Below are 26534 nucleotides of genomic sequence, written 5' to 3' on the forward strand. Positions count from 1 at the left end.
GCAGCCAATCAGAGGGCAACAGCACCCGAGGGCGAGTGTTGTCTCTTAAATGAGGTGGTCAGAGAAGGCTTCTCTCAAACGTGGCCGTTGGCAAACAACAAAGACAAAAATTACCCAAAATACCATCAATTGCTAAGCATGGGCCATGCTCTGAAGTCTTCTTCATAAACCATCACCCCAGGACCATGAGACAACATGAGACAAGAGTGCAATCACGAGACGGTGTACAAAACCTCAGCACTCCTCCTACGCGCCGTCGAGACCTTCAGAGTAACGGAGCCCAGGGAGACACCACCCGTCGTGCGGGACTCCAGACGGTGTCCTGCAACGGCAAGCACGAGGGGATCTAGACAGAGCTCAGACAGGCTCGTCAGCTGTGACAGTGAGGATGGCAGCCACGGGGACTCTCCTCCCAGCTCTTCCTCAAGTCTGAAACCACGCTAAGATGTAAAGGGTACCCTAAAGATGCTGTGCAAGAAAACAGCCATTTTCCACTGCTCTTCCCCAGGGTGAACGCAGGCCACCTGTGTCATTCCCACCCCTGAAGCCCAGGAGACCACCGGGGCCAGTCGCTGCCCGGGCCACCTACACTGCACAGGACTGCAGAGGTCTCTGGAAAGTTCTTCCCCACACTGACGCAAGGCAAACCCGGTCCTGTGGTGACACTGCCCCCTGCTGGCCACGCAGCTACCAACACGGCTTCTGGAGGATGGGGTAAATTTCTGAGATGTCAAGTCACGGTTACCACCCCCACCGCTTCTGCATTTTCCACCGTGGGACAGTGAAAACACAGGTGCTGGAAACAGAGGTGACAGAGAGGGCCCGCCCAGGCCTCCCGCGGAGTCCCCAGCAAGCCAGACGCGGTCCTGCTGTTCTGCTCCCAAGCCCACGTGCTGGCCTCCCCCCCCCGCCTCCCCTCCTCATCACCTGCGCCCTCACCCACTCCTGGGGCAGGGTGGCCTCACCGAGGGAGCATGGCACCTCTTGCTCCATGCAGATGCAGACATGCTGTGGGAACCCCTCCACCCCAGAGGCTAAAGTGAACACCCGGATGAACACCCATCTGTCATCGTGGAGGTGGTCCCACTCCTTCCACACACACACACCATCTGTGACTGACAGGCGAGGCCACACATCCTGAATCTAGGTGCTGCTGAGAACGTGTCTCTGGATGTGGCGAAGGCCCAGCACCAGCTGACTTTATGTGAGGCTTCCCTGAGGAGGAAGACGTGCAGCCTGTGGTCAACAGCCTTGGCCTGTGCCCTTCCTGATGGCGGGCCCCGTGGAATCCACACTCACCTAGGCTCCTGCTGCTGGACCACGGCCACAGAGGCCCTGGCACGCACTTCCTGCTCCTCTCCAGCCCTGTCTGCACCTGGACATGCGGGGTCAGAGCAGGCCCAGGAAGCCTCTTATCCCCTGCATAGAGTGTGCTGGCATCCCGCAACTGGCACGCAACACTCTCTCCAAAACCACCAGGTACACAGAAAACCCACGAATGTTGTGGAGCTCCATGACAAGAGGGACTGTGGGGGCCCGGCACTGTGCCTGGCACGGGGAGTTCTCCATCAGCAGAATCAATGGCTGAAGGCGTTCTGTGTCAGGCCTAACAGCCCCAGGTCCCCTCACTGCCCAGCCCCAGCCCCCCAGGGGCAAACCGCAGGGTGGGGGCACCGACGGCCTGGCCTGACGCCTCCCTCATCAGGGTCTTGGGCTCCCTTCTACTGCCCACCCTTCTCGGCCCCTTTACGGGCTTCCCAGTCCTGCCTTGAGAAGGGCCAAAGAAAAATCTGGAAATGCCAAAAAATTACCTGTTTACATTAACACTTCCAAAATTTTGGTGCTTATGGGACAGATCTATTTTCAGGTAAATTTCTTTTGAAACGTGAAGCCGTGTAGAATAACATCAAAATATTCTTGTGTTAGGGAACCAGGTTACATATTAGCACTGAAATCAATCACTTCAGAACAAAAAGAAGCAAACATATCTCTTATTGTAACAGACATCCAGCAATCAAAGTCAATAAGGAAAGCCTACTAGCCTGTTAGAAAAATCACAGTAACACAGACATAAGATCACCTATGGGAAAATAAGGTATTTTATGACTTTGGGATTTCTTAAGATGGGTGCAGAAACAAACTCAAGGGGAATATACCCAATTAAGGATTTCTGTAAAGGAGAATGACAGTCTGGCAGAGGTGGTAGCTTCTAAAGCCAACAGGGATGCATACCTACAACATGGACTAAACAAACAGCACAGCAGAATAAAAAAACAAAAACCACAGAATAGGCAATCCACAGAGAAACATGTGAAGCCCAAAAGCAATAAGGAGCGTCAGATGCTCCACGTCAGACATGAAAATAAAGACACCAGCAAGATGCCACCGGATACCATCAGGACGGCAAATCTGAGAAGTCAGATGACCCCAGGCTGCTGTGGGCGAGGCTGGGGCTGGGCCTGCGACCTGGGACCCTTGCGACACCTGGCCATGCCCAGCTCCGTGCTCCCCAGAGACACTCAGAGGACAGCACACCTCACCAACAGTGGAGGCCTGCAAACCCACAAAAACTATGCTGCAGTTTTCAGAGATTCTGATTCCTAAACATGTCCCTGGAAGGCGGGCTGGGATGACCCAGACTGATGCCAAGGTCAGGGGTGGAGGGACTGGACACCCACCAGGGTGGGCAGCTAGGTGCCCTGAGTCACACAGAGGAAAGGGGGAATCGTCTACCGTGGAGCCTTCCTCTGTTCTGAAAGTGCCACCGAGCCTTGCTGAGCTCAGGGGAAACCCACACAGCCGTCCAGTGTGTGATACACCCGCGCTCCGGGACTCACACAGTCTGAGGTTGCAGGTATTGAGGAAAACGGTCTGAAGTGTTCTCATTTACAAACAAACGGACAGTCTGCACTGGTGCACAGAACCAGCAGATGCTATCAGCGACGCAGCACGTTAACGGTGTACCACAGGCCGCGCCCCTGGAGACCGACGCGCACTCACCCACCTGCCAGTCATAGCAGCCCTTCTCTGCTGGGGAAGACGTGCTGGCACTTCCCGGTGTCAAGCCACCTTCTAACAACTCCATCTTCTTGCTGAACTGCACCTCCAAAATGGGGACAGCCTCGGGCATCTTGGCGGATATCAGGTGATAAGCTATGTCTGGCTTCCCGATGAACCATTGGAGGATGCTAATTTCATAAAGTGTGTGAACCTTAATGTCGTCTATATCTTCTCTTTCAAATCTGTGCATGAGCAAAGAACTCGAGTCATGGATTTCCAACCCGGACACAAGGATGGTAAGACTTCCTGCTTTAACATGAGATGCTGTTCCCTGGGAGATAACAGCAGGAATTTGGACCACTACCCCTTCTTTTTCAAGAGCTTTGGGACTAGCCGTTGAGGTGCCGCCCTTGGGCTTTGTTTCTGCTGGCATCTTCCAAAGCTTGGAGCTAAAGGGCCACCAAGAAGGGGACTCCAGCTCCGTCAGCAACCTAAAAGACCAAACAAAACACAGAAACACAGTCAACTGAGTTTTAATGTTTTCCTGAAGACTGTTAACCATTTTGTAGTGTTCTTTTCCACAAGCACTCCGTGAAGCGGAAGAGCAGGAATTACTATCCGTGTGTTTTAGAAAAGAAAACTGAGGCTAAGAGCAGGATCTCGTAGGCCTACGGACACAAAGCCCATCAGTAGTAAACACAAAACATGAACACACATCTTCTGACTAGAACGATGCCCTTTTCACATTGGACCCTGGGTAATTCTACTCAAAATAAATCCTGACCTCAATCTGGAACTTTCTGCCGTAATCTCTCCTTTCCAACGTGGTAACAAGCATGTGTGGCTACTGGGCATCCAGAGTGTGGCTGATATAATGAGGGACTGAATTTTCAACTTAAGTACATGTGGCTAGTGGCTACCACAGTGGGTGGCACCACTGTAACGTACCCATGAATACAAAGAGATCTACCTTGTAGCAAAAGTAAAAAAGGAAGCAGGAAAGAAAAGCAAAGGAACAAAGATCAAATGGTATCAACAGAAAATAAATATCAAGATGGTGGAGTTAGACTCAACCATATTAGTAATTATACTAAATGTAAATAGACTAAATCCTCTAATTTAAAGGCAGACTGTCAGCCTGGATTAAAGAAAAAACCACCAAGACACAGCTATGTCTTGTTTATAAGAAACACTGAAATATAAGGACACAGAAACATCAAAAGCAAAGGGACTGGAAAAAAGACATATTGTGCTGAAAATAAACCCTAAGACAGGGAGTGTTACCAGGGATAAAGACAGACAATACATAATAATAAGAGAGTCAGTTTGACAAAAAGACTTAATACTAAACATGTATATCTAACACAATTTCAAAATTCATTAAGCAAAAATTAACAAAACTAAAAGGAGAAATAGACAATCACAGTTGAAGATTTCAACAAATTTCTCTCCATAATTAACACAGCAAGAAGACAAAAATGATGAGTAAGAATATAAACACTATTTAATCCACTCTGGCTGACTGGTATTTATGGAAACATCATCCAACCGCTGAATACACACTCTTTTAAAGTATATTCAGAACTTTAAGAAAAGAGTATAACACGTCTCAATAAATTTCAAGTATACCATCTGTCCCCAAAGAAATGAAATCTGAAATTAATGACAAAAGACTAATAGAAAGTTCTCAAATATTTGGAGATTAAGTACAATTCTAAATAAAGGGAATTGGACAATATCGGAAGTGAATGAAACAAGACAATATGCAGGAAATGGCAGGATGCAAATAGAGCAGTCACGAGGAAAATTTATAGTTCTCAATGTGTGTACTTGAAAACTTCTCAGAAAGGTTTATAATCAGTGATTTAAGCTTCTGTTGTGAAAAGTTATAAATTAAACCCAGAGTAGAAGAACGGAAAAGCAGAAATCAATGAAACTGAAAACAGAAGAAAAGAAAATATTAACAAAGCCAAAAGTTGGTTCTTTGAAGTAATTTTTAAAAATTAAACCCTTACAAGACATGAACAAGAATAAAACAAAGAGGGCTGCCTAGGTGGTTCAGTCGGTTAAGCATCTGGCTTTGGCTCAGGTCATGATCCCACGGTCCTGGTATCCCCCGCATCAGGCTCCCTGCTCTGTGGGGAGGCTGCTTCTCCCTCTCCCTCTGCTGCTCCCCCTGCTTGTGCTCTCTCGCTCTCTGTCAAATAAATAAATAAAATCTTAAAAAAAAGAATAAAGCAAAGAAAATGCACATTACCAAGATCAGGAATAAAAAGGGAGGCATCACCATAGATTCTTTTAGCCCTGGAAAGCCTTCTAGGGGATATCATACCCAACTTTACACCAATAAATGGGACAACTTATATGAAATAGACAAAATACTCAAAACACCCAACATTCCAAAACTGAAGCAAGAAGTAGTTTAAGAATATGAACACCCATAACAAAGTGGCAACAAGAGAAATTTAGAAAAAAAAAAATCCCATTTACGAATGTACCAAAAATAATAAAATACCTTAGGGATAAATTTAACCAAGGAAATGAAAGACTTGTACTCTGAAAACTATCAGACCTTGATTAAAAACAAACAAACAAACAAAGATGACACAAGCAAATGGAAATACATACTATGCTCATGGACCAGAATAATTTATACTGTGAAAATGTCCATAATTCCCAGAGCAATCAACCGATTTAACGCAATCCCTATCAAAATACCAAGAGCATTTTCCACAGAACTAGAATAATACTAAAATTTGTATGGAACCACAAAAGACCTCAACTAGCCAAAGTGATCTTGAGAAAGAAGAACAAAGCTGGAGGTAGAGGTATCAGAATCCCAGATTTCAGGATATACTACCAAGTTGTAGTAATCATAACAGTACGCAGTACTGACACAAAAGCAGACACACCGATCAAAGGAATACAGCAGAGAGCCCAGAAATACACCCACACTTACACTGTCAATTAATCTATGACGAAGGAGGCAAGAATATACAACAGGGAAAGGACAGTCTCTTCAACAAATGGTGGTGTGAAAACTAGACAGCCACATGCAAAAGAATGAAATAGGACTCTTTCTTACACCATACACAAAAATTAGCTCAAAATGGATTAAAGGATTAAATGTGCGACTTGAATCCATAAAACTCCTAAAAGAAAACATATACAGTAAAATCGCCTTGACATCCGCCTTGGTAACATATTTATGGATATGTCTCTTTAGGCAATGGAAAGAAAAGTGAAAACAAACTGTTGGGACTACATCAAAATAAAAAGCTTCTGCACAGCAAAGGAAATCACTGACAAAACAAAAAGGCAATCTACTGAATGGGAAACATTATTGGCAAATGATATATCTGATAAGAGGTTAATATCCAAAATATATAAAGAACTTATACAATTCATCACCAAAACAAATGGACAATCCAATTAAAAAATGGGCAGAGGATCTGAATAGGCCTTTTCCCATAGAACACATCCATGTGGCCAAAAGACACATGAAAAGATCTCAACATCACTCATCATCAGGGAAATACAAATGAAAACCACATTGAGATATCACCTCACACCGGTCTGAATGGCTAAAATTAACAACACAGGAGACAACAGGTGTTGGTGAGGATGCAGAGAAAGGTGAACCCTCTTGCACTGCTGATGGGAATGCAAACTGGTACAGCCACTCTGGAAAACAGTTAAGGAGGTTCCTCAAAAATTAAAAACAGAATTACCATATGATCCAGTAATTCCACTACTGGGTATTTACCCAAAGAAAATAAAAACACTAGTGATAAAGATATCTACACCGCTATCTCTACTGCAGCATTATTTACAATATCCAAAATACGGAGGTAACCCAAGGGTCTCCCTAGATGGATAATGAAGATGTCACACACACACACACACACACACACACACACACAGTGGAATATTACTCAGCCACAAAAAAGAATGAAGTCTTGCCTTTTGCAAGCATGTGGATGGAGCTAGAGGGTATTAATGCTAATTGAAATGACGGACAAAGACAAACACTACATGACTTCACTTATATGTAGAACCTAAAAAACTAAGCAAACGAACAAACAAAAAGCAGAAACAGACCCATAAATACAGAGAACTGATGGCTGCCAGAGGGGAGAGGGTTGGGGGAGGGGCAAAATGGATGAAGGGGAGTGGGTGATACAGGCTTCCAGTATGGAACAAATAAATCATGGAGAGAAAAGGTACAGCATAGGGAATATGGTCAATGGTATTGTAATACCAACACAGATGGAAGCTACACTGGTGGTGAGTATAACATTAATTTGTCAAATCACTATGTTGTACATCTGAAATTAACAGAGCATTGTGTATAAACTATACTTCAACTAAAAAAAGGGTGGCATGGATGTCCACCCTCAGTTGGCTATACTGTGGTGTGCTTTCCCCAACTGGAGCAGTGTCAGAAAAAGTACGTGAGGAGCCTCGACATCCACCCTTACCTGGCTGCAGGAGGACTCCTTCCCCTAAGTGGGATGGTGGTAGGGAAGGCCACATGAAGAGCCATCAGTAACAAGGGAAACCTTACTGGCTCAGTGGAGGGGGACGGTAACAAGACCCCCCCAATTCTCCCAGCTAGGGCACAGTTATGAGGAAGCTTGAAATCCCACTCCCAGCCAGCAGCAACAGGTGTCTGTTCCTATCCCAAGGCACAAACAAGGGCCACGTGGGGAATTGGGGCTCTCATCCTCACACGGCAGTAAGAGGAATCAGCTTCCCTTCTCCTTCCCTTCTTTCCCTCTTTCCTTTAAGAGAGAAAGAGAGAGAGTGGCGGAGGGAGAGAGAGAATCTCAAGCAGTCTCATCACCTAGCATGGAGCCCAACGTGGGGCTTCATTGCACCACCCTGAGATCACGGCCTGAGCCGAATTAAGTGTCAGATGGTTAACCCACTGAGCCACCCAGGCGCCCCAATAGGAAACAGCTTCTTACTCCTGGGGCACCATGTCGGGGAAAGCTCTGCTGAAACAGAAAAACAAGATTCAGAGTCTTAATACCCAAAATGTCCAGGATACAATGAATCACCATGCCAAGAAGCAGGAACATCTCTTCTTAAATAAAAAATAGAAGCAAATGTCAAAACCAGGATGAAACTGATGGAATTACTGGACAAGAATTCTAAAGCACCATCATAAAAGTATTTCCACAAGCAATTATGGACATGCTGGAAATAAATTAAAAACCACAAAGTCTTAGCAGAGAAACAGAAGACACAATAAAGTATCCGGAAATTTTTGAACTTAGAAATACAATATATGATAAAAAAAAATGGGTAGATGTAGACTGCAGCCTGAGATGACAGATAAAAGAATCTGTGAAATTAAAGATCAAATAACAGAAATTACCCAATCTGAACAACAGAGAGAAAATACTAAAAACAACAATGACAACAAACCCAAGGGTCCAAAACAAAAGACTGAACACTCATCACCACCACTCCAGCAGGAGAAGAGAAAGAGCGTGGGGCTGGAAAAGGACTCAAACAAATAATGGCCGAACACTTCCCAATTTAGGCAAAAAGACATAAATAAGCCCATAGAGTTAAAAAAAAAAAAAAACCTAATCAGACCCGCACAGCATAAAACCAAAGAAATTACCATGAAGTTATGTTAAACAGAGAAAAGATCTTGACAGTGGCATGAGAGACCTCACCTACAAGAGAAAACCAATTTGAATGGCAGCGCACTTCTCGTCAGAAAGCATGGAGCCAGAAAGAAGTGGCGCAATGGTTTTCAGTGCTCAAAGAAAAGAACTGTCGGTTCAAAATTCCACAATGAGTGAAACTTTTCTTCAGGAATAAAGAAGAAATTGAGTTATTCTCGGAGGAAGTAAACCCACAAAGAAATTGCTGCCCTAAAAGAATGTCTTGAAGAAGTTGATGGATCAGAAATGAACTGATAAGGGCAGGAATCCTAGAACATGAGGAAGGAGGGTAGAGAAACAGAAAGAGTACAAATATAGGGAAATAAAATGCACTTGCTTTTTTCTTTTGAGCTGGCTAAAATATGTATGGCACTTGAAGTAAAAATTACAAAATTGCTGTGGTTCTCAAATAGGAAAATGAAGTTAAGATAATTAACTTACAGAGGATTTATATGAATCTGGTAGGGTAAACAGACATAAAGACAGTGGTTAGGTTTCTACACACCGCTCAATTGGGTAAAATGTCAACACCAGGGGTGCCTGGGTGGCTCAGTCATTAAGCGGCTGCCTTTGGCTCAGGTCATGATCTCAGGGTCCTGGGATCAAGCCCCGTATCGGGCTCCCTGCTCTGTGGGAAGCCTGCTTTTCCCTCCCCCACTCCCCTGCTTGTGTTCCCTCTCTCGCTGTGTCTCTCTGTCAAATAAACAAATAAAATCTTTTAAAAAAATGTCAACACCAGCACACTGTGACCAATTATGCATATACAACGTAATACCTAGAGTGTCCGGTGAAGAATATATGTAAGGACATACATTCACAACAGTGTAGGTAAGTCACAATGGAATTATGAAGTAATATTCAGGTAACCTACAGGAGGCAGGGGGGAAAAAAGAAATGAGCAACAGAGGTAACAAGTAGCACAAAAATAAAACAGCAGATTTAAGTGTTTTTACACCACACTAATAATTACATTGCTAGGATGGCAAAACTGCTCCAGGTTCAGTCCAATTTCTATCAAAATCCCAGCTGGCTCTTGTGCAGAAACCGGCCAGTTAATCCTGAAATTCATATAGAAATGCAAGGGACCCAGGTTAGCCAACAATCTTGAAAAACAAGAATAAATGTGGTTGACTCCCACTACCTGAGTGCAAAGCTTACTACAAAGCTATGGAAATGAAGATGGTGTGGTACTGCCATAGGGTCCACACGTGGATCAATGATAGAACTCAGTCTAGAAACAAGCCTTTACGTGTAGGGTCAGCTGGTCTCCAACAAGGACAATAAGACAATTCAATGGGAAAACACTGAATTGAAATATTGCTGAGACCACTGGATACCCACATAAAAAGAAAAGAAGTTGGGCCCATTTCTCATACCATGAACTGCAAGTGGATCACAGACCTAAACAGAAAGACTAAAAAAGAGTTAACCTCTGTGACTTTGGATTTGACAATGAATCAGATATGACACCAAAGGCAAATGATGAAAGAAAAACAGATACACTTTAAATCTTTTAGGCCTGCATCGAGCCAGGTCTGGGCCACAGGCATGAGAGATGCAGTCAGGCCCTGGGATGCTGGTATCTGGAGGAGGAGTCGAGGGTGTGGCCACGAAGTGGGCCCGGGTGCACGTGTGCCATAGTCGTCTGCCACGGTCAGACCACATGCTCCAGGGAGGGAAGTCTGCTTGGCAGGGTCTGAAGAAGGGAAACTGCAAAGCTCTGGAAAGCTCATTTTTTTGAATATAAAAGATCAATGTTGGATGCTGGATCAAGATCGGGGGGAAGAAAAGGACATTTGGTACTGTAATGTTGAAACCACAAGGAAAACAACAAAGGATTTTCTCTGGTCCCTTAAAACAAAGAAGCCAAAACAGGACACAGATGTTTTGCTACATCTGTTGGGTTGCACTAGTTTTTCCCACCATGAACATGGGAGAAACTGGATAAGTTCTGTTTTTGAATATATATATACATATATATATGTATATATATATTACATAAGTAAATGAATCTCTTGCTCTAAGCTATTTTGAGAAGAAAAAAATAATTGAACAGTTATGAGCTGGGAGCATCATAATGTGTTTTGAGAATTGTTCTAAAGCACAAAAGTGGGGCACCTGGATGGTTCAGTCCATAGAGCATGTGGCTCTTGATCCTGGTGTCATGAGTTCAAACCCTACATTTCGCACAGAGATTAGTGTAAAAAAAATTCTCTAAAGCACAAAAAGTGGAAAGATTGTTATTTTCAAACTTGAATCTTCAACCAAATGATACAATTTGGACATCCTTTGTGAATATTATGAAGGCCACTGATGGGACTTAAAATTGATAACGTGCAGTCTGAGGAGAAAATGTCTATTGGGAAAGTTGAGGTAAAACTTTCTTTTACTCAATCTTTTTTTAAAAATATTTTATTTATTTATTTGACAGAGAGAGACACAGCGAGAGCAGGAACACAAGCAGGGGGAGTGGGAGAGGGAGAAGCAGGCTTCCCGCCAAGCAGGGAGCCCAATGCAGGCTCGATCCCAGGACCTTGGGACCATGACCTGAACCGAAGGCAAGCGCTTAGCCAACTGAGCCACCCAGGTGCCCCTCAATCTGTCTTATTTAATTCGAAAATAAATTGTGTTTGATTCCTTGGAGAAAAAAAAATTCTCTGCTTTAAAAAATATCTTCAAAGAAGTAAAATGGGGGCACCTGGGTGGCACAGTTGGTTAAGTGTCTAATTCTTGATTTTGGCTCTTGTTCATGATCTCAGGATTGTGGGATTGAGCCCCCTGGGCTCATGCCTTTGTGCTCAGTGCGGAGTTTGCTTGAGATTCTCTCTCTCCCTCCCCACTCCATATCTAAAATAAATAAATAAATCTTAAAAAAAAGAAAAGAAAATGACAATCCACAGAAAAGGAGCAAATATTTTAACATCATGTACCTGATAAAGGGACTTCTATCCAGAACTCTGTAAGAATTCTTATCAACTTCTATAAAGAACTCTTATAAACTCCATAATAAAAACACAACCACATAAAAAATGCTCAAAGAATCTGAAAACAAAATACACATATGGAAAAAAAGCATATGAAAAGATGCTCATTATCACTAGGAAAATGAAAGTCAACCACCCAGTGAGACACCACCTCACACCCACTAGGAGAGTTATAATGAAAAAGATAGATAACAAGTGTTGTGAGGTTTTGGAGAAACTGGAGCCCCTCATACATTACTGGTGGGGATGTAAAATGGTGCAGCCACTTTGGAAAACAATTGGTCAGTTTCTCAAAATGTTAAAGAGACCCAGCAACTTCCCTTCCAAGAGAAAGGAAAACAAACGTCCAAAGCAGCACTATTCATAATAGTAACAAAGCAGAAACAACAAAATGCCCATCAAAACTGGTCAAGGGATAAACAAAATATGATAGATCATACAACAGAATATTAGCCAGAAATATAAAGCAACAGGGCGCCTGGCTGGCTCAGTCAGTAGAGCATGGGACTCTTGCTCTGAGGGTTGTGAGTTCAAGCCCCATGTTGGGCATGGAGCCTACTTTAAAAAAAAAAAAAAGAACAAATAAGTAGTAAAAAAGTACTGATCTATCCTACAACCAGGATGAACCTCAAAAACATGATGCATATGTGACCTCTCTAGAAGAGACAAATCTACACAGAAAGAGTAGATCAGTGGTGACCTGGGCAGGGCAAGAACACAGTGACTGCCAAAGGGCTTGAGGCAACTTCTGGGAGTGATGGAACTGACCTAAAATTGGACTATAGTGATGTCTGCACAACTCTGTAAATCTACCAAAAATCATTGAATTGTTACATACAATGAGTAAATTTTATGGTATGTAAATGAGAAGACTGTTTTAAAAAAATCTACAAAGACACCTCAGAATAAAACATCAGAATATCTAGGATAGGGGGAAAACAGTAGCCACAATCCTACACAACTTAGCAATAACATACACTAGGAAGACAATGGAAAACATCCTCAAAGTCCTGAGCTACATAGGGCTCAACTGTGAAGAGCCAAACTGTCATTCAAGAGTGCCATTTTCCAACACGTCAACACCAAGGCCACACTATTTACTCACAGATGCCAATGGAAATACAACCAAACTACTTACAACTAGATTCCAGCAAACTCCTGATATCAAAACCAGATTGCCAATTTGTCTTCATTTCATTTAAAGAGAGATACGGAATTCCAGGAAGTAGGAAGCGTATAATCCAGATTTTTAGTATACACACAGACACACACACACAGACACACACACACACACACACACACACATTTGTTTTCTTCGAGTTCTATGGGGCCCTTTTGCTGCTTTTGATCGCAGAGAGGCTAGCATAGGGGTTTCAACCACCATGAACTGAAGCAGCTTTCCAGCTAGAGAATTCAAAGAGACAAGCCCTATTTCCTTTTCCCTTCATGGGAGCCAGATATCTAAGAATGGAGACACAAGGGAAGAGAAATTTCAATGAACACACACAACAAGAAAGACATGGTTCACAAAAATAGTTTGGAAAAGACTCAAAGCTCAACAACTCCCCCAGAAGAATAAACTTATAAAGATCCACACGGAGATACATCATAGTTAAAGTGTTGAAACCCAAAGACAAAAACAGAGTTTTGAAAGCAAGAAGAGACAAGCGACCTGCCACATTCAAGAGATTCACAGTAAGAAGCAGTCCAATGTAATCAATCACCAACCACCAAGTAGCTGGCTGAGGAGCCTAGACAACACAGCCATACTGGAGACTCCGTGTTGGTCTCCAGTTTGGGTGTGCAGCAGCGGCCGTGGCCAGGCTGGCCTTGGTGAGTTGAAATCCATGTTGCTGAGACCCATCATGACTTCCATCTCTGTCACCGTGGTCACTTTGCTCATGGGCCTACTGGGCAACTGCAGGAGATGCTGGGGAAACAGGCTGGCTGGGATCCAGGGAAAAGGTCATCCTAGCCACTTGATTATCACAATCCTCCTCTGCTGAAGAGGCTCTGGTGAGCGTTCACATGGGACACATCTTTGCCTTTTGTCCCACTCAGAGAAGTCTATCCATATACTTCTACCCCAGACCTCCCTGTCATGAAGTTTCCAATCATGTTTCTGCCATTCCCCAAACATCCAGCCAAACCACCGGCCACAGCCAATCAGTAAGCAGTTGAGCCTCTAGCCGTTCCTCCTTCCAAGGAAACTGTTGAGCAGAGTACCACACAACGGTCACCAATCTCAGGGGCCTCCAAACACGTCTGCCCACAGCCATCTTGGAGTTACCACAGAACACAACATGGTCAAGCACTGGATGGAGCAATGCCTTATCCAGCTTTACTCACATGGAGAAGAGACGGAACAAAATCAGGTCCAATGTAGGCACTGGTACCTCAGAGACATCAGGTGCCCCTGGCAGCCGATGCAGGACAACCGGCTTATGTACATCCCTCTAACGCCTCAGCTCAAGGACCAACCCCCCACCCCCCAACTATGGAGTCTGAAATACAGAAGACTGGGGGTGTGCCTGAGAGCCACTCACATGCATGCTTCTGTAGAACAAAAGAGCACTGGTTGAGCCTGTAACAGGGAAAGCCATTTCCCTACTAGGGGATAAGTCTGGCACAGGCTATGTGTTCCAGGCCTAAAACCCATTCTTATGAGGCTGAGAGTGTGTCGAAAGACTTTATGCACAAGACTGCCTTTCCAACACAATGAATTTTCAGGTGCATGGCTTGAAGTTCAGCCCACTGGGAGGATTTCTGAGTCATGCCTGCATATTGCACAAAACCATCTGTAAACCATGCTCCATATTTTCCTCCTCAGTCAACTGACTGTAGGGTGTTCCCCAGGTAGGGAATGTGCCCTCGGTGCAGGCTGGGAGAGAAAAGGCTGTATGGCAGGAGTGGGGGCCATGTGACCTAGCCTAGGCTTTCAGGGCCTGCTAGAGCCTGATCTCCTGTAGCAGGGCTCTGTTTTGAAATCCTACACTGTGACTCCCTATAAAGGTCCACAAAGGCTCCAAAGAGCACCTTTGTCTACCGCAGATACTTGGAGCGCCACTGGATCTGCTGGATCATGTGGCCCAGGTGGCACCTTGACCTGCTACAGAGCCTTCTTATTCCGGACCCCACTCAAAACTAGCATCTTTTCAAGTCACTTGGTAACTGGCCAGAGTAGCACACCCAAATGAAGAGTATGTCGCTTCCAAAATGCTAAGGGGCTCACTAGGCGCCATGTCTCCTTTTAGTTTTGTTTTTACTTTTGTAAATTTTATTTATTTGAGACAGAGAGAGAGCGCATGCACAAGCATGTGTGTGAGTGGGGGGGAAGAGGAGAGGGGGGAGGGAGAGGGAAAGAATCTCAAGCAGACTTCCAACTGGGTATAGAGCATGATGTGGGGCTCAATCTCATGACCCTGAGATCATGACCTGAGCTGAAACCAAGAGTTGGACGCTTAAGCGACTGAGCCACCCAGACACCCCAAGTGTGTCTTCCTTTTGGTTATAGGAAGAGCCAGATGCAAAATCTATCCTTCACCATAAAAAGATACCTCAGCAAGCCCCACTCCACTGGATCCCTAGAAATTTCAATGAGGATGAAAGTATCTAATTTCTGTCAGATTTCTTTCCCACCTCTGACAAGCAAACATCTTTCCAGTGCATCTAGAGTAGCTGCTACTTCTTCCTTGAGCCAGTCTGCATGGTATCCCCCATGAAATGGGCCAGCATGCTATCCTGTGAAGGGAGAGACAGTCAAGGGCCCTGTGACATAAAGCATGACACAGGGCTGGAGAGCTGGTATACCCCTGAGGTGGGACGATACAATGCACTGCTGGCGGCTGAAAGCAAGCTGATCTGGTGGTCCTTCCTAAGAGCATTTGCCAGACAGACCACTGCAGAGCACGTTCCAGAGGATGTGTTCATTTGCTCAAGCATCGGGAACAGCAACTGCAATTAAGAGTACCACCTGGTAAGTTTAAGACAATCCATCTTTGTTCTGCACCGTCGAGTGAGTGAGCTGAGTGCAGATGATGCAGGGCTCACTATCCATGCACCCTTCCAGTCCTTGATGGGGGCACTGATCTCAGAAATCCCTCCAAGAAGAGGTTACTATTCTAGGCAGTCCAGAGGCTGCCACTTGGCTTGGCCACCAGAACAGCCCTCACTACACAGGTCAGGGAACCAGTGTGCGATTCTGCCTGCTGCTGGATGATGTGCTCCAGGACTGGGATGGGTTCGGGGCCTACTGGGCCCACTGTGACACTACGAGGCAGACCTCAGTTAGAGCTCCACTGATCCCTTGACCCCCAGAAGCCCTACTCTGACTGGTCTGCTGCCATCGGGTCAGTTCCAGCATCCAGGGGTCCCAAAAAGTCTGGTGGCTTCTGGCTCCCCAGTGCACGGCCACCCTGGTTAAATGCCACAAGTCCCGTGGGGGAAGGCTGGGAGAAAGAACAAGGTGTAAACTTTAATTAATTAAATAATAAAGCTTTTATTTATTTATTTGAGAGAGTGAGAAGGAGAGACCGTGAGAGAGTACAAGTGGGGAGGAGAGGGAGGAGTGAGCTCCCCACAGAGCAAGGAGCCTGATGTGGGGCTTGATCGCAGGACCCTGGGATCATGACCTAAGCCAAAGGCAGATGCTTAGCCAACTGAGCCACCCAGGGGCTCCCAAAGGTGTAAACTTTTAGGAGCAAACTGGGGTCCTTCCAGCTTCCCCATCATTCAAGGGGTTTCGAACCTGCAAACTCGGTCTTCAAGTCTGGGAGCTGATTCAGGGGCCATGACTCCTTTTTAATTCAAGTTAGAGGCTTGCTCACTTGACCTGGTCAAAGTATGAACTGGGTCAACTGGGGCACCCGGGTGATCCTGGGGTCCTGGGATTGAGCCCCACATCGGGCTCCCTGCCCCTCTCCTTGCTCGTGTTCCCTCTCTTGCTATGTCTTTCTCTGTCAAATAAATAAATAAAATCTTAAAAAAAAAAAGAACTGGGTCAACTGCCCATCTACTTCTCCTCCAGGAGCACAAGTCTCTCGGGGTCAGAGTATTCTGATCACGGCTTTGGCTCTGCTGTCCATTATGGTGACCATCCCCACTTGTCTTCAGTGGCCAAGGGCCACTGCCTGGCCCAGCCACCCCAGAATCTAGTTATCCCTGCCTCAGAACCCTCTGTGTGGAAAAAGACAGAATTCCAGGGACCTCTGAAAACAGGCGTGAAGTTGGGCCTCAAACCCCAACAGACTGGAAGTTCATTTAAGGAGAACCCACCTGGTGCTGCTAGGCCCCACCTCCGTCTGGTCACCACTGCAGGGGGCGTGGTGAGCTGCGAGCAGGAAATGGGAGCAGAGGCCTCCCCCAAGCCGGGAGGCACACCCCAGGCCCTTCCTACAAGAGGCTTTCCAGAAAATCCTGAGAGATAAGAGGACAGTAACCCACAAAGTAACAACAGGCGGCTGCTATTCAAAAGAAACATTTGGAGATTAAAAAATAAATCTTAGAAATTAAAAATATCACAAAAATGGAAGGGTAGGAGGAAGATGAAACTCAAGAAATAGTAGAACAAAAAGACAAGGAAAAAATGAAAACGCTATCAGAAGATCAATCCAGGACGGCCGATAACCAGACAACGGGCGTTCCAGAAGGAACACACTTTAAAACTGAAAAGCAGAACTGCATCACATGCTCACCGAACACCTGTGCCAACGACCCCCAAGAGCCAGGAGACCCCCGCGAGGAGCACTCGATGGCGGCTCTGTGGGAGCTCGCTGTGGAACCGCGGCACGTGTGGCCCTGTGCATGCCCCTCCAGCTTGGGCTTTTGCAGTTCAGTGCTCCCTGCATTTTTGCTACTTTACCCATTTAAAAACTCTTATAAATGTTGCTTTTGTACACATCTACTTTCAACTTGGTTTTGTGTTATTAACATTGCTTTGAGGTGGATCCAAGTCAGTCTGTGCAGATCTAACAGGAATCAGTGCCTTGAATCCGAGTTGGCAGTGATGTGGGAAACAAAGGCAGAAGGAAAGGTAGATAAAATCTTTTGTCCTTCTAACCTGCAGCCTACTGACAAATACTGCGTTACTGTTAATGCCTGGCTACAAGGAAAAACCACCTTGGTCTGACAATAGCAAGGGCTCTGGTAACCCATGTCGTCCTTAGCAGATGAAGATCCTTTTGGAACCTCCCTTTACTCCCCACCCCACCCCAAAGTACAGCATCATTTGCTCCTCATACCCCCCAGCAGCAGCTCTTTCCGCCCACGGGTCCTGTCCCCGTTTTAATAAAACCACCATTTTGCACTGAAGACATCTCAAGAATTCTTCCTTGGCCGTCGGCTCTGGACCTCACCTCTTTCCAAAAACTACACAGTAGTGACTAATTACTGCATCCCCTTGAGGATCAACTGACTACAGCTGCCTCAGTGAATGTGCCCATCCACACACGCTGGGATTCGTCATGGGGTCTGTGCACCTTCGGCTTAGCTAGGTCTTGCCAGGGGCCGAGCCAGGTCCCATCAGTGACAGCGACACAAGACGTCTCGTCCCGACCCACACCCTGACCATCAGTCGGTGTTGTCCCACATCTGTACTTGTTGGTTTAATTTACCTTTCTCTAATTACTGGGGTGCCAGTACCTCCCTTTCGTGGGCTGGGCTCATCTGCTTAAAAACAAGGCCGTGTGCACTGGCCTCCCTGTGCCCCCTTCCCAGTGGCTGGGAAGAGTGCTGCCAACAGCTTCTGACGCAGCCACGGAGCCAACACGGGGCCCCGGGGCGTGACCCGGAGCAGAGCCTTCGACCTGCCTGGGACGCCGACTTTCCCCTGCACCTCTGTGGGAGGGCGGGGGGAAATAGCTTCCCAGCTTCTGTAAGCCACAGGATCTGAGGATCTCCGTGACGGCAGCCGAGCCTACACTCCAAACAATGGTCCTGCCCATTTTTCTACCGAACTGGCTTTTTCTCATTCTGGCATATGAGCTCTCTTTCTAGCTGGGTATGAATCCCCGGGTGAGAATACAAGTGGATACTACAAGCATTTTCTCTAGCCTCAGGTTCATCTTCTCACTTTTGTGGTGTTTTTTTTTTTTTTTTTAAGATTTTATTTATTTAACAGAAAGAAACACAGCGAGAGAGGGAACACGACCAGGGGGAGCGGGAGAGGAAGAAGCAGGCTTCTCACTGAGCAGGGATCCCGATGTGGGACTCGATCCCAGAACCCTGGGATCACGACCTCAGCCAAAGGCAGACGCCCACCGACTGAGCCACCCAGGGGCCCCATCAGTTGGCCTTTTGTTAAAAGAACATTTCTAAATTGCCAGATTGTTTTCCAAAAGGATTAACCAACAGACATTCCCAAATAGCAGTGTGTGAAAGTGCTTATTCACTATCCTCCAGCTGGTACTATGTATTCTTCCTTTAATTCTTTTTTTTTTAATTCTTATTAACCTGATCATTGAAACCTAGATTTTTATTATTTTAATATTGACATAGCCCCCCACTGGAGGGCTGGGGTCGGGCCTGCTCTGGGATGCCATGTGGCGACCCAAATTCCAGCTCACGTCTGAGTCCTGGGGAGGATTCTCTGCATGCCACCAGCAGGTGAGGGGAAGACAGCACACAGATGGTGTGGGATGGGAGGCTTTCAGAGACCAGGCCTGGAAGTGACCTACATCACTCCTGCCCACCACTCAGTCGCATGACCTCCTCTGCCCCATGATGGCACAGAAGGGCAGAAACTGCTCAGCTATGTTCCCAGGACCAAAACTCACAGAGGTCTGAGCACCTTCCACCTCAGTTACCACAGGCACCCCTCTTAAGGGCAAGATTTGGGGCCGTTCCCTGCAGCACTAGGTCTTTCACCATGCAGGCACTTAGGAAAGAATATCCCAAGATAGCCACAGGTGGTAACTGCAGACTGGGGTCACTTGGGGCCAAGGGTTCCCGGCACCAGCGGGCACGTGTCCCTGATGTGAGATAGCGTTGCCTACGCTCAGGGCCCAACACGAGAGGCCGCCACCTTGTCATGAGCTCTGAGGCAGCCCTCCCAGGTGCTAAAATCCCTTTCACACTGCACACGACTTAGAGTCAGGGCAGTGCTTGGCAAACTGGGGTCTTTGGGACCCTCCAGGGGGGTCTGTTTCTTCACAACAGCACCACGACACTGCTCGGCTTTTCGCCCTCGCTCTCCTGCATGTATGGGGAGTGGCCCAGAGGTCCCGGGACACAGGATAACCTGGAGGGGAGGTGGGGGGCAGGCTGCAGAAGCCGGTGGAAGGACCCGGCCATCTCTAACATGGCCCACTCTTCCCACTAAACATGTCTGCTTTATCAAAGCTATTTGTCATTGACAAAGTGACTTCCGTTACTAGGTCATGGGTTCATTATCGTACTTTTTCAACGGACAAATACTTTTTTAATTTCTTAGTTTTTAAAGAAATGCGGCAATATTGGCACACACAACCACATAAACAAAAGCTCCTTGGGGCCACCACTGTTTAGAAGACTGGAGGGGGTCCCTGGTTTGGGGACCCTGGTTTGAGCTTCAGCTCAAACCCTGCAACCACATGGCCGTGCAGAACAGCAACTTCATCTGTGTGACCTGGCCCCTCGGCCTGTTTCCCCCACAGGATGAAACGAGGTAGCCTTCCTTATTCACACAAGACTGGAGCTCTGCACCAGGCACAGAATGTGTCCCTCACCAACGCCCACCCGGCATCACTGCGCACGGCAGGGGCGTGACCCGTGTGTCCGAAACGCTCCCTGTACCTGTCAGCCATGTCCAGGTCAGATTCCATCTTGTCCAGGCCCTTGGTGATGCTACCCAGCTGCTCGCCCTGATGGTGGAGGACTTGGGCTGTCTCTTCCAGGCGATTCTGGGAACAGGCCATCAGACCAGTCAGCTGCTTCCCCTTGGTCACAGGGAGCGGTGCTTCCGATGGAGACAGCAGCAGCTCTCTCCAGAAATGCTCGATGATGCTGAAGACTGCATTCCGACTGGGCTGCAAGTAGCTGAACCAGTGCTTGAGGTGGTCCTTCTCCAGGACGGTGATAGAACTGAAGACAAAGTGAGAAGCCTCCTTCTTGATCTCAATCACACTAGACAAGGAGAAGCTGACCAGGGCCTCCCCGGTTTTATCAGTTGCAGATCTCAGGGAGTGAGAAGGTAATGAAAGCTTTGCAGGAACCCATCGCTTCTCCAGTTCTAAGTAGTAGGAGCAAGGCCAGGAGTGCACACAGACCTCTCTGCTCATCTGGCTCCCGGGCTGGTCTGCTCCACGGCCACTCTGCCTCTGGAGGAGAGGGACAGGTTAGCGGATGGGTGGGGCTAGCGTGTGTCAGCACACTTGGACCACAGACAGGAGGACCACTCGGGGTGCTGAGTACACCGGGGACTCCCACCACCCGGGACTGGCAGGATGGAGGCCCACCCCACCCGAACCAGGGTCCACGGCTCGATGCGACTGCCACCCCAGGATCCTTCACAAGAACACCACTTCTGCTGTGACAGCCCCACCAATACACAGTCCTCTCATGTTCCTACACTAACACTCTCCTCTCGAAATCTTCATCATAAAGGAAGTAATCCTACAGGCAGACCTTTCCCTTCTTGCATGGCCCACAAATTCATCAAGTCCTACGTAATTATCTAGCTCCACATACGTATCTGTACGTACGGTTTTACACGGCTGTAAGTAGTGAAGGTACGCTGTTCACATCTACGGCTTTTGCATTTGCTAACAACGTTTGGGAAGTCAGGCATGGTGGATGTGAGGCAATCCTGACAGAACACCACGTGCGCCCTTCTCACTGACCAGATAAGCCCACAAATCCAGGAAAGGAGGAGAACCTCGTGCAAGGTCAAACCAGAAGTACATGACGTGGACTTGGCTACAGCTAGACTTGGGAATGCCTTGTGCACCTCCCTTGTGTGCAGAGGTCCAGCTGGGGCCTGTCTTCCACACACACCCCCGCCACGCTATGCGCACACACGGTTACGGCATAACCTCGTTTGTAAACACGGGAGAACAAATCACTGCTATTATCTCTTACGATACTGAGAAGTGTGGGAGTCTCTGAATCCTGGCCATGGCTTCGAGGCCCCATAGGCCATGTGGGGCGGCAGGCACCGAGGTGCCAACACTGACATCGTCCCTGGCTCCTGAAGCTCAGCGTCCACAGAAACCCTCTGCATTTGTTCACTGAGTTATACTTAAAAGACCCAGACTTCTCCACGATGCCACATCAAGTAACCAAGGCTGGGCAAGACAAGAAAAGAGCTTGCATGGCATGGAGCGTCCTAATTACACGGAATCCAAGTGCCTGGAGAGTCGGCAGACAGCAGGCTCGCCGTGTGACCTCAGGAGGGCTCTCTGAAGGGCCAGCCAACCCACAGTTCAGACCTGCTGAACACAGCACCGAGTTACCTCCTTGAGAGCTTTCACACTTGTCCTACGACCACCTGGGGCACAGGGGCAGCACGGCGGCCTCTCCTCTGGGACGAGGTCTCTCACTGGAGAGAGGAAACCAGAAACCAAACGTGTCCTGCTCAGACTTCTCTCCCCAGCAAGAGGGACATTCACCCAACACTGAAACAAACACAGACCACTGTGGCCTGCTGGCCTGGGACCTCTACTGGCACAGACCTGTGACGTCCCCCGCACAGACCCGCCAGGCCGTTGTGCCACCGGGCCTGACCCTGGTCCTTCCGGCGGAAGGGACCCTCCAGCCATTCAGCCACCCGAGCACCACCAACTGTGTCCAACCCACAGAGAGAGTCAGGGCCTGTGTTGTTCACCACTGTCCAGTGTTGGGGAGCTTGCTGCAGCTAGAGGCTGAGTCCCTACTAACAAGAGCCTGTACCCCAGGGGGACTCCAGAGCTCCAAGCGAGATGAGACACACATGCTCCAGAGCAATAGAGTGTGGCACTGCAGGGTCTGAGGAGCTCCGTTCTGCCACATGCTTTACAACCATAGAAAGTTCCTTCACCCTCTGGGCCTATTTACCCACCACTCAAATGACTGAAGACCGAAGGACAACAGCAGCTCTGAAATATGCTAGAATTCAAAGAGAGGAGGACACTGAGGTGCCTGGCTGGCTCGGTCGTTAAGCGTCTGCCTTTGGTTCAGGTCATGGTCCCGGGGTCCTGGGATCGAGCCCCAAGTTGGGACTGAAGGGTGCGTGGGTGGCTCTCTCACTTAACCATCGGACGCTTGATTTCAGCTCAGGTCTTGATCTCAGGGTCGTGAAATTAATCCCTGAGTGAGGCTCTGTGCTGAGCAAGGAGTCTGCTTTGGATTCTCTCTTCCTCTCCCTCTGCCCCTCCTGCTCATGCCCACACTCTCTCTCAAATAAATAAACAAATCTTAAAAAAAAAATGAGGTTGAATCATTGGAGAGGACAGAAATGAGAAAAAATTATCTGGATGAAGCTTTAAAGTTACCCAATTCTACTTAAAGGTGGCAGGCTACTCACATACAGTTAGCCCTATTCCCTCCCAAAACTCCATTAAAATAACTCTAGCAAGATTAAAAAGGCATAACCTCTTATTCCTGTTAATGGGAAAAAAACATGACGGTACTTCACAAAAGAGGATCTTTAAATGGCACGTGAAAAGGTGTTCAACACCTGATCTTGTATATACCCACATTTCAAAGCTTATGTTACATAGTGTGCTGAAAGATTTCCTGAAATAATGTGTCACTGGAGGAAATGGGCTGCCTACTGAAAAGAAAAGTGTGTGGGGGCAGTGCTGGGAAGTGGTGATCGTGGTGTAATTCCATGGGTCAGTTGCTGAATAGCATTTCTTGCTGGCATCTCCATCTTGGGAGACAGAAAAAGTTTAGCAGGAGAAAAACACCTGGAAATGAGGTGAAATGTAGTTGGGAATTTCTGCACAGAAAGTAAAAGTCTGTACTAAAATTCTGTATTTTTACTTTGGGATTTATTCCAGGATTTGATATATTCTCAGCAGTCACTGAGAAAATGCACTTCACAGGGTAAGAACTGCAAAATAGTACTTTAAAAAACAAAACAAAAAATATGAATAATACCTGTCATATCCCTAATTACAGTTAAGACCTTATCAAGTGGCTTGAAAAGACAAAAACCCTTATTACATGATTCCACATATCTTAATTTTTGTTTTTAAAATTTCTTTTAAAGATCAAGAGGCACCTGAGTCGCTCAGTCAGTTGAGCGTCTGCCTTCAGCTCAGGTCATGATCCTGGGGTCCTGGGATGGACAAGCATCAGGCTCTCTGCTCAGTGGGGAGCTTGCTTCTCCCTCTCCCCTCTCTCCCAACTTCTGCCCCCTCTCTCTCTTTCTCTCAAGTAAAGTCTTTAAGAAAGAAAAAAATAAAGATTGATTTTATTTATTGAAGGTGGGGAGGGGCACAGGGAGAGGGAGACAGAGTCCTAAGCTGACTCCAGCTGGGCATGGAGCTGGAGGCTGGGCTCTATCTCAGGACCTGAGCGGAAACCAAGAGTCAGCAGCTTAACCAACTGTGCCACTCAGGCGCCCCTCACATCCTTTCATTTTTAAAGTTGAGAACAGGAAGTTTTGGAAGGTCAATCTATAGTATTAAATAAAACAGTACCCACACCAGTATAATCCTCTTAAATCCGAACCCAAATTCTGGTTCCAGATACAAATAGCGCATTTATTTTTCGACACGTTCTAATAAAAGAAGTAAAACCTGTTTGTTTCAGACACAACTATGAGTGGATGTGCATACGTGTAAGCTTTAAAAGTAAATCTCAGGAGCAAAGGTAAAATTCTGAATCAAACACCTGACATCTTAGTTCAATCCCATAAAGCCTAAAAGCAGTAACTATCAAGCTAAGGTCAACATCACAAGTAGTCTCTAGTACAAAAGGTGCTCTAATGCCTGCCTGCCTGGCCCTTTACAAAAAAAGAAGACGGAACTTCTCCAAATACCGGTATGCAACCCCTGCAATAGCGTCCCACCCATTCTTGTCAGGGGAACTACACAAACGACGTTTCAGAAAGCCCACGGTGAGAAAGAACCAACGTAAAACCTTCCTCTTTCCAACCGGTTTCCTATAAAGTCACCAAATGGGGTCTGTTATTGCAAAAAGGAGAGCAATAAAAAGAATAGCTCCCTTCCTAACTGGGGACATTCTTACATTCCTTTTTCTTGGTTTTTCCTCTGGACATTTCAAAGAAAACTTGTGGAACTCTTAAATATTTAAACCTGTATTTCAGAAGCAGCAACAATCTTGAACGCAAATCCACTAAATTACAAGGCAATAAAGTAAATTTCGAGGATCCCTAAGTGAAGGAGTAAAACGATTCTTCAGTTCGTGGGAAAATGGGCCAACCCCACCGTAACGCAATAAGGCCGCGTCCCGGAACAGTGCACGTTCCAAGAGAAACTTTTTCCAGACATAGAAATGAGGTCGGAGAGAGCCTCTGCGGTGCTGGATCCCTCAGGAACATGAACAAACGTATTCGAAAGAGCAAAATCCGTGCGCTCTCCGTTCCCAACACAATTGCTATTGGTTGCCGACATTTTCTAAAGACTCCGAACTTTCACGAAGCTGTAAGGGCGCAAAACCACAGCCATTTTCCGAAGCCAAGTAAACAGCGCGCACGAGGCAGCAAGAAGGGCGGACAGGAAGGTGCCAAGTGCACGATCAAAGGGGTGGGGGGGCAGCGTCAGCCAGTAAATGGAGTGAAGGGCGTAGGGGGCGCGGAGATCGAAGGTTAGGTTCCGTAAATATACAACGGGGGCTGGGAGAACAACTTCTCAAACTGTCCTCTCGCAATGGCTTCCTTCAACGAAAGTGTCACGTCTGACCCTCGGAGGAGGGCTCCGGCCGTCTCGGCCCTGCCCCTCCCCCCGCCCCGCCAGGCGCTCCCGCGACCCGCGCGTCCTTCCCCGCCGGCCGCCGCCCCACCTGTGCCTTCCAGGCCTCGGGCGCTTGGGCGCCCCTTGGAGAGTTCCCCGCCTGGCTGCCGGCTGCCGCACCCCAGCGGCCTGCTCCCTCAGACGCGGCGCCTCCACGAAGCGCTGGGCCGAGGCCGGCCCGAGGTTCTCAGCGCCTCGCACGCGCGCGCGCCCTGACGCTGGGCCTCACAGAGCGTTCCAAGCCCTCGCTCTCGCGGCGGGGAGCCGCAGGCCGGCTTTCGCGTGACGCCCACTCGGGTGGCTTACCCTCCGCGGCCCCGCCTCAGGCCTTCCCACGCTGACCTTCTAGATGGTGTGTGAGGAGACGTCAGCCAGCTCCGGATCCTGGAGGACGCGGGCGGAAGGCTCCCAGAGAATCCCGTGAAGCGGCCGCTCCGCGCGGACGCCCAGCCCCGGCCTTCGCGCGCGTCGTCAGCGCCCGCGCTTGCGCGGTGTCTTTGTCCCCACCGCGAACCAAGGCCGCCGGAGGGGCTGGGAAAGAGCGGTGGGCCGCGAGAGCGGGCGCGGCTGGAGGGAGCACCCTGGACACAGTGCACGTGCGAGCACCAGGGCTGATTCTCCCAACTCTCCTGGAAGCCAGGCTCTGTTACTCATGTATTCTAAGACGGTTGCCGCCGATGGTAAAAGTCTCCAGGTGTGTGTGTGCGTGTGTCTGTGTGTGTGCGCGCAGCAGTACTGCCCATGTTACATTCCTGACTCCTCAGGATAAAGAGCAACTGTGCTGATACCATTTATGATTGTGGGGCTAAAAAGGGAGGATCAAAGTGAACATGCCTGACCTTGCTCCAAAACTTCTTTAAAATGACTAAAATGCTATAGATGACACTTTATACTCTTCAATAGACTTGCCTTTAGAAAACTATACCTAGGGTGCCCTGAGCACTTACGCCTACCTAAGTGACTTGTTGAGGGACGGCAGTGACTTAATTCTACAT

The 26534-nt window shown here is 47.4% G+C and overlaps 1 protein-coding gene across 1 annotated transcript; it reads right to left on the reverse strand.

Annotated features, from left to right (window-relative positions):
• Window positions 1-246: 246 nt before the first annotated feature.
• Window positions 247-20919, reverse strand: LOC148161564 (synaptosomal-associated protein 47-like). The gene is made up of 4 exons (XM_088020740.1): window positions 20435-20919; window positions 3001-3491; window positions 1300-1375; window positions 247-322 (listed from the first exon to the last, which is right to left on the reverse strand). Exons 1-4 carry the CDS (start codon window positions 20917-20919, stop codon window positions 247-249), a joined length of 1128 nt encoding a protein of 375 aa, XP_087876866.1.
• Window positions 20920-26534: the final 5615 nt, after the last annotated feature.

The sequence above is a fragment of the Eumetopias jubatus genome, unplaced genomic scaffold (assembly GCF_037043125.1).
Source record: "Eumetopias jubatus isolate StellerSeaLion01/CBP00866 unplaced genomic scaffold, mEumJub1_p1.0 scaffold_149, whole genome shotgun sequence".
NCBI lineage: Eukaryota > Metazoa > Chordata > Mammalia > Carnivora > Otariidae > Eumetopias > Eumetopias jubatus.